At 37.6% G+C, this 18,058-nt stretch overlaps 1 protein-coding gene across 3 annotated transcripts in view; it reads right to left on the reverse strand.

Moving 5' to 3' along the window:
• The window catches only part of LOC122811527 (transmembrane gamma-carboxyglutamic acid protein 2-like), a 1,149,160-nt gene that overhangs the window by 856,591 nt on the left and 274,511 nt on the right, over positions 1-18,058 (reverse strand). For all 3 annotated transcript variants that reach the window (XM_044083417.1, XM_044083418.1, XM_044083419.1), the window contains exon 4: positions 5,131-5,179. In XM_044083417.1, coding sequence (XP_043939352.1) covers positions 5,131-5,179 — 49 coding nt within the window. The remainder of the gene's footprint in view (positions 1-5,130; positions 5,180-18,058) is intronic.

Consider the following 18,058-nt stretch of genomic DNA (forward strand, 5'->3'; position numbering starts at 1 on the left):
AATGGCACACTGTGCCCCCATTTTTGCAAACATTATTATGCTTATGTGAGAGCAGAAGTGTATTTTTAAATCCCCTTACACTAGTTTATGGGATGTCTATGGACGTTACATCGATGATTTGTTTTTTGTGTGGAAGGGGGATGAGTATGATGTGGAAGAATTTGTTGAATTTGTTAATGGAACAACTGATTTCCTTCAATTTAAGTTTGAATACAGGAAGGATGTTATTAATTATTTAGATGTGTTAGTAAGAACCCTGAACATAAATGTTTAGTTAGTAATGTGCACAGGAAACCTACTTACAGTAATAGCCTGTTAGACTACCAAAGTTGGCATCCAGAGCACATTAAGAAAGGCCTGGTGAAAGGACAGTATGTACGAATTTCATGTATGACCACAAGGGATGGTGATATTTGTGAGCAAAGTACATAGTTGAAAGAGATGTTGGAAGCAAGGGGGTACCCATTGAAATTAATTGGCAGGGTGTATGATAAAATTCTCACCAAGAGGGGGGGTAGGCGTTTTTGCACCCTTGTTAAACAAAGAATACCAGAGTCCCCAAATGGATTCCAACATTGTAGTCATACAGAATGATTTTAAGGAAGTATTTTCTAAACCTACGTGGAAGTTATCAGTTGTTACAAAATTTTGTGCTGACTATAAGGCTATTACACATATTTTGTTTAAAAATTGGACTATTTTTAACCATCAAACCAACATTTTGGGGAAAGTGGGGAAAAAATGATATTTATAGGAGGGGAGTGTCTTTCAAACAACTGTTGTAGAGGAACAACGAGGTTGGACAAACACAGGCTAAGGGGATCAAGCCTTCTGTTTTTTGTTCAGTGTCCCTTTATTGGTAGAGGTAATTACATACGTATTAACAGTATCAAAATTAATATTTTAGGGAGTTATTCTTGTTACACCAAGGGAGTGGCTTATGGAGCCACATGTTGTTTATGTCCAGGTTTTTATATTGGGAAGACGAAAAAAATTCAGGGAGAGGATTTAAGAGCATATCAGAGACATCAATACCTCTAACCCCAATAATGCTTGGTATAAACATGTAACACAATTTCCTGGACACAATTTTAAATTTTTCATAAATGAAAAAGTGGCTTACAATATTAGGAGAGGACCATGGGAGGATTACCTTAATTTTAAGGAATTATGGTGGCAAATTAAACTTAATGCCACTTGTCCCCCTGGCCTCAATGACAGTATTAGTTTCAACAGCTTCTTGAAGTTACGTATGCATTTTGGATGAACTGAATATTAGCTTATGTTGCTATTGATATTTATTAATAATGTTTTTAAATAGGTAGTTATTGTTTTTGTATATATTTGTTAGTTTCAATGATTTTGTATATTTATGTACTGTGGTTTCTAGTCAAATAGTCCTATTAATTCACATATGCTCAATTATGTATTTAAATCCTGTATTTAAAGTGAGGCAAACAAATGGTGTTTGTATTCTGATGAAGTCAGCTGTGCTTGCTGACGAAAGAGCTCAATAAATTGTTTGAACTAAAGTTGGTGGTGTTCTGTGGTTTGGTTTCATCAGCTGTTGGTCGTATTGTCAAAGACCTTTCGTGTGGTTCCTGATTAAATGCGGATTCCCCACCAGGTTTAAATGAAAACCTTAAGTGTGAAATTAAATAGCAAAACTAATACTGTTTTTCATTAACATTTACTGGAAATGATTTATAATGTTGTACTTGTTAATCTTGTTTTACTTCTATATATATCAACGCATTAGAAAGGTTGTTTGTAAAGCCGCACTACAAGTCTCTATTTTATGCAACACACTAAAATCGAACTTTTGGATAAGGTCATGTTACTTACTTAATATTACTACCTGAGATATTTTTTTAACTACTGCTAAAAGGGAAACATTTTGAGTTTGTCATGGTCTACTTACTGTTATAAATGTCTGCATTTTCATTGCTTCACTACTATGCCACAAAACTCCTTCTTTTAAATAGTACGGCTTGATTTTGTTTTATGGCTTGCTTTTATGTATAAATACAGAAACACAATTTCAACACTGTTTTAGTCTGATGAAGTTCTGTACACTGTAATAAAGGAACGAAAGCGCCCAACACTGGTTTGGGCTTGTTTTTTGTCTTCTAAAAGTGAAGAAGTTATTTCTTTTGTTTATCCTCAATTCTTTATGTCAGTTTAACAGTTATTTTATACCATATCTGATTCCTTACTATGGCCGAAGACATACAAGTGAAAATGCTGCTCTAGTAGACAATCTCTTCTTGACCTCACACAACTATCTATTCCACCAGATTGCTCATCGATGCATGATATATCTCCAAACCTACTGCAAATATTGGATGATATGGAAAATTCATCGGCCAACGCTAAACAAATTATTACCACTTTAGTTCACCGCTCTGCGACACAACCACAAGACTTATCAGTTTTCCAAAACCAGCAACAAAACTTACTACCTGCATAAGACCATCAGTGTTTATCTTTGCACAACCGACAGCAAAATTGATGCATTCACAAAACCAACAACTACCTACATGGTCTCCCGAAGACCAGCAGGGTTTATCTTCACAAAGCAGACAGCACAAATTAATGCATTCTCAAAACCTACAACAACTACCTACAATGTCTTCTCATAATGTCGCTCAAGACAATACGGTTTCAGCTGACTTACTTAAATTTCTTTAAACGGGTAATAATCCAAACCTTTCTGTAATGATCAACAACAGGGAGATTTCAAGTACATCGGCTTCGGACTCCTCGAACTAGAATGATATTTACCACTGCAAATCTTTACTCTTCAGGTTGGAAAGAATGCTGACCATTTTTAAAAACATTGAATAAGGCAATTTCTACTTGAATACCTGCTTAAGAAATAATATAGTACCTCTTGGACAGAGATTTACTAAATTCCCTAATAATACCACTAGGGGCTCTGCTCTGTACAATAATTTTGTTTCTATTTACAATGAAATGGGTCTAACTGTTGAGAGTACTTTACTCAAACACAATTCTCTCAAACTGGAAGATATTAAGAAAGAAATCACAGAATTACACTCTTATGTTCTCCAACACCCCGGCTGTCCCCTGGTCCAACATATTTTTAATGGCATCCACCCAAGAGTAAAGAGGCACATAGTAACCATTGTGCACCGGAAGAAAAATAAATTGCAGAGAGACTTATTACAATATTAAAATCGGTTGGCTTACCCATTAAGGAGTGATCGAAAATAAAAGTTCAGCTACAAGTGGATACGTAGAGGGGCTTGTAATAACCAGACATCTTTAAACTACTCTCATGCCAACCAGGCTATGTTGGACTACTGAGATCCTCCGGTTCAAGTACTTCAGGCAGCTCATTCTGAGAATAATGTGGATGCAGTCTCTTAAGCACCACGACCAGAAATTCAGCAGCTACAAACGGATGCTCCAAAGGATTGCTACGCAACCTGAAAGTAGACTTAAGGGTATACATACAGTCTGGGTTTTACTCCCCTTTCCCTTAAAGACAGGTTTACTAAGTGCATGTGACCAGTCTTGAGCAATCTAAATAACAGATACAAGTAACATGCAAGTTCTTGCTGAAGGGTTCTCAGGTCATTATTACCAATTCTGTCTCCTCCCTGTGCTTTGTTTGCATCCAGTTTGCGCAGTTCTTTTTCAATATAATCTAATTTGATTCCATTATCTGGGGTTACCTGGATGTCACTAGGACAACTTATCACTCTCTTTGTAGAGTCAAACTGTTTTGCATAAGATTTTGTAAATATATCTATAATATGTTGCGTCTGAGAAGAAATTTCAGAATCTACACATAGATTATCAATTTGTTTGTCTTTACTCCTTCCACATGTTATGTTATCTAAACGTTTCCTGTTATGCTCAATATAATGGTGCTGAAAGATTAAATGGAAGTTCCAATAAATCCAGAGAAATGCATCTCAATCCAGCCTGAGGAAAAATGAGAAAACTCAGTTTTGCAAAGAAAGGCAGACATCATGGCAAACATGGAAATATTACCAACAAACAAAACAAGCGAGATCTAAAATAATATTTTAGAACTTCTACAGGTATAAGACAGCAGAAGAAAAGAACGAGGAGGTGTGGAGATGAAGGAATAATTTTTCAAATATGTCAAAAAAAAAAAAAGATGAGAAAGAAGAAGTAATTGCTTAATGGATGAGGTGGTAAAGGCAATCACTTGGAAACTAAATGGGTCTTCCACTGCCAAAGGACTACAGGTTACAGGACAGGTGAATACCCACCAAGATGATATCTTAGCTCTCCAAGATCTCAGAGGCTTACTAGCAATAAAAAAATGGATTGCAAAATTTCTTTACAGACATTTAACAAAAGTTTTTATACATTTAAAAACATCTGGGCATGCCTTCCTCTTCTTCACTTAAGAGATGAAATGTTGACAGATGAGTTTCTCTCTCATAAGGAATATGTGGCATCAGTCTATCATATACTTAACACTTAAATTGGAATGCATTGCACCTGGAATAAAATATATAAATATGCACTTTATCAATGTTTTGTTTTATTATCTGCATCATGAAATATGTTATCACATTTGAAAGATATAAGGCAAAAGAAAATAAACAGTTTTTCAACAAAAACTGAAAAGTGTAACTTGTTTAAAAAGTTTTATAAATCTTTTTGGTGAGAAATGGGATTCTTGTTTTATATATGCAACCAGTTAATTATGCAAAAGAAACACAAGGTATTACAAAATAATGAAATCAATATGTGTACATAATATTAAAACAAGACTGTATAAAAGATTATTTATCCAGAGAAAAAAATAACTAAATATATAAGGTGAGAAAAAGGAACAGAGCTGTAGATCTTTCATTTATGTACTGTGGAGCTCTGCAAAGTAGAGCAAATGAATGTCCCTCATTGCAGTACTAGATATAAAAAATCCTATTTTTTTTTGTGTGGACTGACAGGTAATAAGTTAAACACAGTATACACATTCTCACTATGTGGTTGGTGGAAGAAGAGTAACAACATGAAAAACACACAACTGGTAACATAAAAAACAACAGTGCAATGACACCCTGTTTATTATCCAGAAATATAATTAATACTAATCAGAAAACAATCTCTTTCAGAACTGACCTGATCCACTGTGTGGTCCACTCTTTACATACGTATCCCAAAAGGTTTTCTGTCGAGGAAAAAAAGAAATCTGTAAAATCACCAAAGTAAGTTTTTTTCCCCTCGCATTTGAGGATTTAATTTAAAATAAAAACTCGAGCATGGTGCTTCAAGTATGATTGCCTGCAAAGTGAAAAAGCAGTGTTATGAGAGTCATAAACAAATGGTTAATATGCCAAATATGTGAAGGTGTCAAAGTTTCCCTCTTCTGCCAGTAGAGCACACAGCATGAACAGGAGAAAGAAAGATGGTAATCTGTTTTAGTATGCTTTAACAGAACTGCGTATGCCTATGGAGACAGGAACAGGAAATCCTGATTGGTATAACATAGTTATACAAGTTACAGCAATTGCATAGGCCGAGACATGCTAGATAAGAACACCTGTACTGCATCCAAGCAAGTGAATATCACAACTTTTCATCAGCACATGTATAGCATATGTACAGCAGCAAAACATACATAGAAAATGTTCAGTGGCTGGAGTGATGACAACATGGAAACTTAGCTCTTTACCATAAATAAGTTTACAAAACAGATGGAACTCAAACAAGCAAATATTAAACATAAGTTTGAAAAACAACTACAATAAGGAAAATAAATTTCAATATAAAGATGAAATAAAGATTACTAAAATACTAATGCACAAAATATTAAGACAGCAGTAAGAGTAACAAAATATAAATTCGCATCCAAGTTAAAAATGTCAACAGTTCATTCTCATAATGAAATTTCATGTAAAAGTACAAATCTTCATGATCTTTGACTGACTTCTGTATAACAATACAGATTTAGTTGGAAACTAAAATTATTATTTTTTTTTTTACTTCTTAAGAAAAATGACCTTGTCAAAGCCACCAGGAGAGTACTGTGTCAGGTCAAACTGATCATTTTGCCACATGGAGTTCACCAGCCATCTGCTCCAGAAACATTTTTTCTGGATCAATTTTACTGAAGGTTTTGAGTATCATATACACGTCACATGTGAAATGATATACCTGATAACTGGCATATCAAATGTAATATTACATTAAGACAAAACACCCTCCTCCCACAAAAACATTTCCATAGTTCTCAGATACCATTAACTGGCATTGACATGTATTCCATGGTCAAAACATCTACTTATGCATATGTCTCGTGACATAACCAGTGATCATGTGCTTCTCTCTTCTTTATCAGATTAGATACAAAGAAAATGTTGAGGTCTTCCCATTTAACTGTATAACTGCTGCCAATTTCCCCATCATTATATTTTAGTCAACCATAAGCATTTTTGTTAACATAGGCTGCATATATTTTACAATAATGACATTGTTACATCTCCCAATGAACACACCAGCATTTTACCTGTAGCAATAAAAGACAAGCTGATAGGACTTTGGTTTAATGCCTCATTTTCAGGGATGACATGCCAAGAGTGTCACAGTATTTTTAGTATCCATGAATGAAACACACACACACACACACACACACACACACACACACACACACACACACACATCTGTATATGAATATAGTGCTACATTCCTAATTTGTCTTCTTGGAAAATGAGGCACTATGGCAAGGTTCCTGTCTGCTTTTTCTGCTAGCTCAAGTGACATTACCATTTATTGATCTAGATCATGTACTATGAATGAATAAATATTTATATGATTTGGTGTCACAATGAACATCAGATGACAGCCTTGTGAATAGATCTTTACTAGAAGGTTAAAACATACATGTAGAAGTCAAAGAAAAAAAATGATACTACACAGAGAAAGAGCAATGATTGATTTTAATATCTGTGTGACCTGTTGAAAATATAAAGCCCTTGGCTTTAAATCTTTTCTTTCGGACTCCTGTTAGGGGTCACCACAGTGGATCATCTGTTTCTATTTCTTTCTGTCCTCTGCATCTTGCTCTGTCACACCAACCACCTTGAGGTCCTCTCTCACCACATCGATAAACCTTATCTTAGGCCTTCCTCTTTTCCCCTTTCCTGGAAGCTCCATCCTTAGCAACCTTCTCCGAATATACCCAGCTTCTGTCTTCAACACATGTCCAAACCAAAGTTATCTCGCCTCCCTGGCTTTGTCTCCAAACTATCCAACCTAAGCTGACCCTCTAATATACTAATTTCTAATCCTGTCTGTTATAGTCACACCCAATCCAAATCTTAACATATTTAACTCTGACACTTCCAGTTCTGACTCCTGTCTTTTCATCAGTGCCACTGTCTCCAACCCATATAACATAGCGGAGTCTCACTACAATCTTGTAGGCCTTCTCTTTCACTCTTACTGGTACCCATCTGTCACAAATCACTCCTGACACACTTCTCTACTTATGCCATCTTGCCTGCACTCTCTTCTTTACCTCTTCCACACTGACCATTATTCTGAAATGCTGATCCCAAGTATTTAACCTCATCTACCTTCGCCAACTCTACTCCCTGCATCCACACCATTCCTGTCTTCCCACTCATTCACACACACATTCTGTCTTAGTCCTGCTGACCTTCATTCCTCTCCCCTCTAGAGTACATCTCCACCTCTCCAGGGTCTCCTCAACCTGTTCCCTACTCTCACTACAAATCACAGTGTCATCTGCAAACCTCTTAGTACATGGGGACTCCTGTCTGATCTCATCTGTCAACCTATCACCATTGCAAATAAGAAAGGGCTCAGAGCTGATTCTTGATGTAATTCCACCTCCACCTTGAATGCATCTGTCACTCCTACCACACACCTCACCACTGTCACACTGCCCTCATACATATCCTGTACCACTCTTATATACTTCTCTGCCACTCATGACTTCCTCACTCAACACTGCAACTCCTCTCTAGGCACCCTGTCATATGCTTTCTCAAAGTCCACAAAGACACAATGCAACTCCTCCTGACTCTCTCTATACTTCTCCATCAACACCCTCAGGGCAAACATCGCATCTGTAGTGCAATTTCCTGGCATGAAACCATACCGCTGCTCACTAATCATCACTTCCCTCCTTAACTTAGCTTCCACTACTCTGTCTCATATCATGCTGTGGCTGATCAGTTTTATCCCTCTGTAGTTACTACAACTCTGCACATCATCCTTATTCTTAAAAACTGGAACCAATATACTTCTCCACTCCTCAGGCGTCCTCTCACTTTCCAAGATTTTATTAAAATATCTGGTTAAAAGAACTCTGCCATCTCTCCTAAACACCTCCATGCTTCCACAGGTATGTCATCTGGGCCAACAGCCTCTCCATTCTTCATCCTCTTCATAGCTGTCCTTACTCTTCCTTGCTAATCTGTTGCACTTCCTGATTCACTATCCCCACACATCATCCAACCTTCTCTCTGTCTCTCTCATCCATTCATCAGCCCTTTCCATCTGCTTAACACACACTCCTCACTTGTGAGTACATTTCTGTCTTTATTCTTTATCACCCTAACCTGCTGCACATCTTTCCCAGCCTGGTCCCCCTGAATAGCCAATTGGTACATGTCCTTTTCTCCCTCCTTAGTGTCCAACCTTTCAAACAGCTCGCCATATGCCTTATCCTTAGCCTTCACCACCTCTCTCTTCCCCATACACCTCATCTCCTTGTACTCCTCTCTGTTTTCTTCATTTCTCTGACAATGCCACTTCTTTGTCAATCTCTTCTTCTGTATAATCTCCTGTACTTCCTTATTCTACCACCAGGTCTCCTTGTCCCCCTTCCTCTCTCCAGAAGTCACACCACGCACCTTTCTAGCCATTTCCCTTATCACCTCTGCTGTGGTTGCCCAGCTATCTTGTAACTCTTCACTGGCACCCAGTGCCTGTCTTAACTCTTTCCTGAACTCCACCTTACAGTTATCCTTTTTCAACTTCCGCCATTTGACCCTTGGCACTGCCCTCACTCTTCTCTTCTTCTTGATTGCCAATGTCATCCTACAGGACACAATCTTGTGCTGCCTAACTACACTTCCCCTGTTACCACTTCACAGTCTCCAATCTCCTTCAGACTGACCCTCATGCATATGATATAATCCACCTGTGTGCATCTTCCCCCACTCTTGTATGTCACCCTATGCTCCTCCCTCTTCTTATAATACGTATTCACCACAGCCATGTCCTTACTTTTTACAAAATCCACTACCGTCTGACCCTCTGCATTCCTCTCCTTAACACCATACCTACCCATCACCTCCTCATCCCCTCTGTTCCCTTAGAAAAATATTAATTCTGGTGTGATGTCCACATTCATAATTTGACTAGGAAATGAAAGGTAGAGTGCTTTCTCTGCCTCTGGATAACATGGTACAGTATCTATGTAGAGATTTCTGTCCTCTGTAATGAGTTGGTGATGATGCTGGTGACTATAGACATTGACCTCAATGCTTAGACAATATTCAAAACATTAAAGTGGATTTTGGTTTTAATATATTAAACATCGATACTATGAAAATCCTCTAAGTAGGTCTGCAGTTAGAATTGCTCCTGTATTGTGAATGAAGACTAACTCAAGCTACTACAGTGTAAATTAAAAGCATAATACAGATTCAGTGGCCACCACAGCATGTAGCTAAAGGATGTGCTAGTATTTGTTGCCTGCAAGTGAGTTTTGCATGTGCTATCTGTCATTTTTGCAGTGAATCTCATATGATTTATCAATTAGTATAGTGTGCAAGTGTATATCAACCATGGACCATTTCATTTAGACATTTTTCCCATCTGTCCCTTTGATCATTAAGTGTTCCTTTCCTGCCTGGAGAATTTGTCCCCAATCCTACAAGTATCCAAGGATAGTAGAAACAAAAGGCAAACAAATGGAGATTATGACTGTCGTCCTGTAGGACTTATGCTTAGTTTCTAGCATTCTATCCCTCACCCAGTGGACTGATATCTATCTTATCTAAGTAGAACATGTAATGCAGACCCAGTAGTGTGTGAATGCTTCTGCATGTGTGCAGTAATCTGCCTACAGCACTATTTACCATTTTCTTGGTGTATCAAAGCAAAGGCATACTTTACTCCATACTCCACTTGGCTTTATGAGTGGTTTTGTGGCTGTAATATGGTAAACTTGGCCACCTCCACCCATGCTAGCATTCTGGCAATGAAGGCATATGTGTTGACTTTAACCCTGCCATTGAGGGTTGACATTTGCACATCCTATGCCATTCCCTGTGTATGTGCATGCCTTCCCATACACACGTGCTCATAAGGACTACCATCAGCAGTTTGGGCTCACCAAGCACACATTCCCCTGATCCTGTACCCACTACTAACATGCAAGCCTCCTCCTGCATGGGTGTCAGTTGACCTTACTGGAATTACCATCACCCTCCTCTCAGGATGGTGTAGGCGAGTGTAAACCACTCATTCCCATTCTCCTTTGTCCAGCTCCTCCACTGCCCAAGCCTTTAACTGAACTTTGGTCATCAGTGTCATAATTAGGACTTTGTCCTTCTATACTACAGAACCAGACTTCCATCCACACAAGCTCATAACAATGAAATGAATCTGTAACCCTCTGCTCTGGGACCTACAATCAGTTAGTTTTATACTGAATGCACATTTAAACTCACAATTTTTGAAAGTCTGGATTCCAGACTGGCTCTCCGCAGATGAACCTCCACTACTTTGCTTAATCAAGAATGGAGGAAAAGGAAGACATTGCTTATTTGGGACTATCCCTATTTTATTTTGAGGTAGTGCAACATCAATGGCAGCATATTAAATTTCAGGGACTGTAGGGTTAAGCACCCCGTCCAATAATGCTTGGTCTTTTTTTTTTTTTTTTTTTTAGATTTCATGAAAGTGATGGGTAGAGCTCCACCACTATAATGCCTGGTGCCTTTTTAAATTCAGTGTAAAAAAGCGACTTTTATTATCCTTTGTTTTATTTTCAGTAAATCTTATTTCCTTCAGTCATACTAATATCCTGCACTGGCTATCTACTAACTTTCATATCAAGGATTAAATCACCCATAATCACTGCTTAAGAACAGTATAATTCCAAATGTTTGGTGAAATAGTTACTCTTACTGCAATTTCTGGAGAAATTTAATGGAAGGGAAATATATATATATATATATATATATATATACATACATATATATAAAGGGAGTATTCAAATTTCTAAACTGAGGAAGATATATTAATATACATAGCTGGAAGTACTGGTTTCGGAAAAAAAACAAATATATATATATGGGAGTATTAAAATTTCTAAACTGAGGAAAATATATTAATATAAATAGTTGGAACTACTGGTTTCGAAAAAAAAAAACCTAACCACTTTGATACAATGATTTATGCACAATACTGTGATCTGTGTCCTCAGTTATAGCCATACTCATTTAAGATTTAATAAGTTTTATCACTTACACTAGACCCGGTACAAGACATGCAAATCATACACATGAAGACCTTCTATTCTGAAAAACAAGAAATGTTCATCATTTAAACCCTTGCTATGACTTTTAAACAATTTTTTTTCAATAGTTTTAAGCCTGGTTTTCCAGACAATCATACTGGTCCCTATACAAATTTACAGAACAGTTTTGTCCAAAATGTCAGAAAGTGATAACATTAAGATTGTCAAAACTTTTGTATCATGACCTTCTGCACACTTCATAACAAGGCCAGACATCCTGCACCTCAGGGTAAAATGCTACAAAACATCCAACATGTTGCCCCTTTCAGATTAAATTTATTGACAGAAAAAGCATGCAACCCAGGCACTAGGTCTTCACAAGTCACCAGGTGTGATCAATTCAAAATCCCAGTTGTTATACAACATGTTACTGCTGAGGAACTGATGGAACAACTTCTGCATTCAACAGGATTGTTGAAAGACTCAGAATTAAGATAAAAATGTCATTAAAGATGCACTTTTTTCTGGAAGGCATGAATACGTTGGTCCATAGGTAAGAAATTACTTGCAAAATTTAGTTCCTGATAGTGCACACCAAGACTTTTGTTTAAGTACATACAGATGCACTATGGCCACACATGCATACGTGAAAAAAAGGGCAGCCTCATTCAACCAGTGCTGCCCATTTAAGCTAGTGCAATTCTAACGTTTAACCTGAACGAGTTCACTAGAGTAAAACCAACAATTTGTGCTAGGCATCTGAATGAAATTGTATGATGACAATATGTGCTACAGTGGGTATCAAGTGAAAATTGCAGCACAGTAGTCCTTCCTGCCCATTTCAAAGTAAGAAATACCGATCTTTTTTTCTGGATCAGTAAAAAAGAATTTTTATGGGTTCTTAGTCCATATAAAACAGGCAAATCAGTAGTTTTCATGAAGGCAACTTCTAGACAAATCACTTCTCAGAGTTTCTAAAACATGGTAAGAGAAGAGTATGATTCTGCTGCAACTCATAGTGTTCCAAAGGTCATGTAGAACCCTAATGTAGCAACTTTTTTACATATCTTACTGTAGCCATCAGTTCATGCCATCTTTCTTTCTTGTTATCATTCTATATTGTGTTCTTTCATTCAATGCTACAGCTGACCACAACAAAACTCATTACTTAGGGTAGCATAGTAACCAAAATAATCCACAGGTATCCAGGCTGCGAAACAATTCCAATACCAAAATAATCCACAAGTACTGTTTTAGCCTTCTGACTGGCTTCGTCATCTTTATTATTAGGGTAGCATAGTGTACACATAGCAACAGAGGGTAAATTCCACAGAGTGTCATGAAAACAAAGCTTTTTCAGCTTAAGACCTTTAAAATAAATAAGTCATATATTCTCAGAGAAAAATCATTCAGAACTGCTGCTAATGTTACTTCTCAGATGGTATACCCAGTACACAGACCTCATAACTGCATATAGTTTGGAGGTACATACCTATTTCCAGGCCTGATTTATCCCTGCACATGATTTACCTATTTTGAAGGTATGTCCCTATTTTCAAGCTTAATTTACCCCTTCACGTGAGTTTCTGAATTCTATGACAGAAGGAAAAGCAATTATTCATATATCACTGTTGTGCATGAAGGTTTAACAGAGGTTGTTTTTCTTTTTTGACAGTGACTGGAGTACTCATACACTCAACTAGGAATACGAGCTTTGGGGCAGATGATGTAATGGAATACATATCAAACTCCTGCAAGTGTTATGAAGAAAAAAACAATCTACACTTGGAGTCCTGAAATGCATTTCAGGAGATAGCTTCATTGCTATTAAACATCAGAAGTCTAGTGCCTGGTTATTTACTAACTTATTTACCAAGATAATGATGACAGGCATAATACATCTGTCTTTGCTTGAATGCAAGATGGAACTTTTTTAAATAGTTTTAAACCAGGATTTCCAGACAATCATACTGGCCCTATGCAAGTCTACAAAAAGTTTTGTCCAAAATGTACAAAACATTAGAAGGTTATAATGTAAATATTGCCAAAACCTTTGTATCATGACCTTCTCACACTCATAACAAGGCCAGACATCCTTGCACCTCAGGGTAAAATGCAATAGCCATCCAATATGTTGTCCCATTCAGATAAAATTTTTTGACAGAAAAAAAAAAACAGGTGGCACAAACACTAGGTCAACACAAACTTTCATTAAGCTCTTTCATTCCTTAAACGTACTTGTGGAACTTCATTAGACTGAAAACCAGGTTACTTCCCGCAAAACTGAAATGCATTTAAAACAAACAGTCACGTGATGCACCAATTAATTTCTACAGTGAACTGAAATTAAATCATTTTAAAAAAACTTTAAAAACTTTTTACAAGTTATAACTAAACTTAAAAAAATATTTTCAAAATGTTAACAATTGCATTCCCTCACATAGTAAAACCTATTAAAGACTGGGAGCTTTTAATGGCAACACACTACTAATGGATACTGTTAATGCTAGGAGGAAATGTAGCATTACCTGCCAATATAAATGGGCTTCTCAGTCACCTCCCCCAACATCAGGGGTAACCTTCTCCATAACATAAAATAAAAACTTTTTTTAAATTTGTACACGCACCAACATGTTTATATAAAGCATCACTATGATTCCCAGATTTTATGGCATAATTATTGCCATGTTCTGCTGCATGGAATGTGTGAATAGGTTCTAGTCATCTCATTATCATGAGTTTTGACTACAAAGGTGATTTTATAGTGAGGGTGTGAAATGACCTTACTGGGACAGCATAGTGATGACTTCACAGAGGGACATTCATGAATAAAAGAGTAGTTAAAAATTTATAAGATGCACCCTATACTGATCGATTGCATTACAGTTACCATGAAACAGTGGCAAACCACTTTGCAGTTAAGCTATGATAAGGGACAAATTATTATTCCAGGGATAAAAAGTCAAAGGGGGATATTCCAGGGTGACTCTGTCACCGCTGCTCGTTTGTCTTGATCTTAACCCATTAAGCTGTCTATTTAACAGATTAAGTCATGTCTACAATTTGGCTCCCATAAAACAACAAAGTGTAAAGACTTATCTTCTTTTTGTGGATGATTTAAAACTGTACAGTTCATCAGATGAGTAACTGAAAACACAACTGCAAGTGGTCAAAACTTTTTCAGATAAAAGAGTGTCATTTGGTCTTGAGAAATGTGCAAAAGTAACCTTTAAAGCAGGAAAGCTGCAGTACCAAGAAAACATCAGCCAGGGGCAGGAATGTGATATAAAAGAACTTGAGCAAGAGGGAGTGTATAAATATTTGGGAACTGACAAAGGATCAGCAATAAAACATGAACAGATGCAAATAAAAGTTACTAAGGAATATTTTATAAGACTAAAATTAATACTGAAAACAGCATTGACATCTAGGAACAAAGTCCAGGCTATAAACCAATTTGCTCTTCCTGCCCTAACTTACAGTTTTGGAGTGATTGACTGGCCCCAAAATGTGTTGGATTGGTTAGACAGGAAAAGAAGAAAGATGCTCCATGCTTATCAAATGACATAGAAAAATCAGTGTATACAAGACTATGTATTTTCTGTTATGAAGGAGGTATGGGCCTCTGTGAAATTGATTACATACATAGATCTGCAGTCGTAGGACTGCATACATATTTGCTGACCTTGCAGGATCCAAATATAGTGAATGTTTTTAAACATTATGAGTGCAAGTCTAAGATGACTTCCCTGCTTAGTTTAGCAGAAAGCATATCGGTGTTAAGCAGGAATGGAAATCAAACCAGAAGTAGATAAAAGATCAGGCAGCAAATGAATGAACCAAAAAAAAAGAAAGAATAAAAGGTGAAGGATCAGATGAGAAGGCAAGAAATGTGGAAAATGCATAAATATAGTTGCAAGCATAGAAAACTCTTGAAACAACCTCATAATGATTAGGATCGAGTGCAGGAATGGTTAAGAAGAGGTGAATTTAAACCAAAAAACAAAAGGTTAATATTGGCAGCCCAAGTTAGTGGACTATGTACATGCTGGTTTACAAAGTCCATTGAACATGTGGGAGAAACAAGACAAATGTGGGTTTTGTAAAACAGAACTGGAAACTGTCACATATCTTGCTGCTGGGTGTGATATACTAATGGCAGAAGGACTGTATACTGAAAGGCATAATAATATGGCAAGATTGTTGCATTGGGGATTGTGCAAACATTATGATATTGAAGTAGATGAAAAACATCGGAAACAAGAGCCAAAAAGCCTTATAGAAAATGATGACATTTATATCACATGGGATCATCCATTGCCAACAGTTAAAAAAATAGATGCAAGAAAGCCAGATATAGGAGTCCATGAAAAGAAGACAAAAGTAGCATTGATTATTGAAATTGCTACACCCAGTGACTACAGTGTCTTACGTAGACAGAGAGAGAGAGAGACACAATGTCATAAAATACCAGGATTTCCAGGAAGAAAGGAGGGCAATGTGGAAGGAGGATACTCAGACAGTTCCAATCATAGAAGGCGCAATGGATCTTATAAAAAAGAATTTACAATCATACTTAGATACGTTACCAATACATGTAAATCTGTATGATTTGTAGAAGTCAATACTGGGCATATTGCAGATGCTGTGAACAGCACTTCTGGCTAACATCAAAGATAGAAACAATACTAAATTTCATGAATTTTAATCATACTTTGCCTTAGGAATGGTGTCCACTTCCTGTCATGGTATTAGAAACTCAAAAGACCTGGAGAAATTAAAAAAAGGGTCATGCTCGTATGTAGTATGCTAAGAATTTGTGCTGAAGATGCTGAAAACAAGACCAATTCTGGGAGAAAAAAAATATGACAGACTAAACATATACTCCTAATTTGCACAATGTTTTAAAGCAGGGGGTCCAGTACTTTCAGAGCAGTTATCTGCCTTCTCATGATTCATGGCATCAAGTTTTATATTTGGGTACAAAATCATCATCATTAACCCCCTTTTTCCCATTTTCTACAAGGGGTTGGGGTGTTGTGTTAACTGCTGCCATCTCTCTCAATTCATTGCCACAGTTCTGCTGTCTTCAGCATTCATACCAGACTGCCACAGATCATCTCTCACATAATCCATCCACTTCTTTGCTGGACACCCTCTTTTCCTCTTACTATCTCTTCCTGTCTGTCCCAAAATTTTGTCTTCTGCTTTTCTGTGCATGTCCCTGAACCACCGTAATCTGTTCTCTTTGATCTTTTCTGCAGCTGGAGCTACATTGGCTTCTGCTTTTGTGTCCTCATTTCTATGTCTGTCCCACATTGTGCATCCTACCACCAGCCGCTGGCATTTCATCACCTCTAGCTTTCTCATCTGTTCTGCCTTTACTGCCCAGGTTTCTGTACTATAGAGTAGTACTGGTCATACCACTGTTTTGCACACCTTACTTTTAAGCTTCTTTGGCATTCTTCTGTCAGACACTACACCTGACTTACTATGCCAGTTGGCTGCAGCCCCTCTGATTCTAACTTTGATCTCCTCATTCAGGAGTTCCCTTCTCCTCAACAACCCCAACCCAGATACCTGAAGCTGTTAACCTCTTCCACTATCTTACCCTCTATCTCAATTCTCAGCTTCCTCTGATTTCACCAACTTGCTGCCATTTTCACTGTCTTATCTATAATTAGTTTCATCCCATGTCCCTTGAGTTTTGGATTCCATTCCCCTCTTCTTTGTTGACGTTCTTGCTCAGAGTCTGCCTGTAATGCCACTTCATCTGCATACAGCAACTTTGTTCATCAGTCCCCTCTGACCTGTTTACTAATGTAGTCCATCACCAGTATGGACAGCAGTGAGCTCAGACCTGAACCCTGATTCACAGCCACTCCCACTGGGATCCCTTGTGTGATACTAAACACTGTTCACACTTGAGTTATTGGGTCATTGTATATAGTCTACACTAATTCTACCAATGTTTCTGAGACATCAAACCACCACAGGACTGCCCAAATCAGCTTTCTTGGGATGTTGTCTTATGCTTTCTCCAAGTCCAGGAATGCCCAACTGAACTATTTCCTCATCTCTAGCTTCTTCTCAACTGTTTGTATCACTGCAAACATTGGGTCAGCTGTGCTGCATCCTGATCTGAATTTGAACTGCTCATCTCCAGTCTTACTTTCTACTACTCTGCATATTCATTTATCCATCACCCTCTCCAGAATTTCCATGCAATGGGACAGGAGTTTGATACCTCTATACTGCCCACAGTTGTGGATGTCCCCCTTTATTCTTGTACACAAGCATGAGTATACTTATTCTCCAGTCATCTGGGATATGCCTCTCTCTCCACACTGCTATGAGTACCCTCCGGAGCTATGTCTCCCCTATATCACCCAGCATCTTTATCAGACCTGTTGTGACCTCATCTGAGCCTGCTGCTTTTCCCCCAACTTCATTTCCATAGTGCTATTCTCACTACTTCTAAGGTGGTCTCCTCTTCTCTCATTCCAGGCTGTGTCATGGGCTGTAGAGCATCTGTAGGGTTTTCTTTAT

Source organism: Protopterus annectens, chromosome 9.part0 (assembly GCF_019279795.1).
Source record: "Protopterus annectens isolate FY-2018-M chromosome 9.part0, PAN1.0, whole genome shotgun sequence".
NCBI classification, from domain to species: domain Eukaryota; kingdom Metazoa; phylum Chordata; order Ceratodontiformes; family Protopteridae; genus Protopterus; species Protopterus annectens.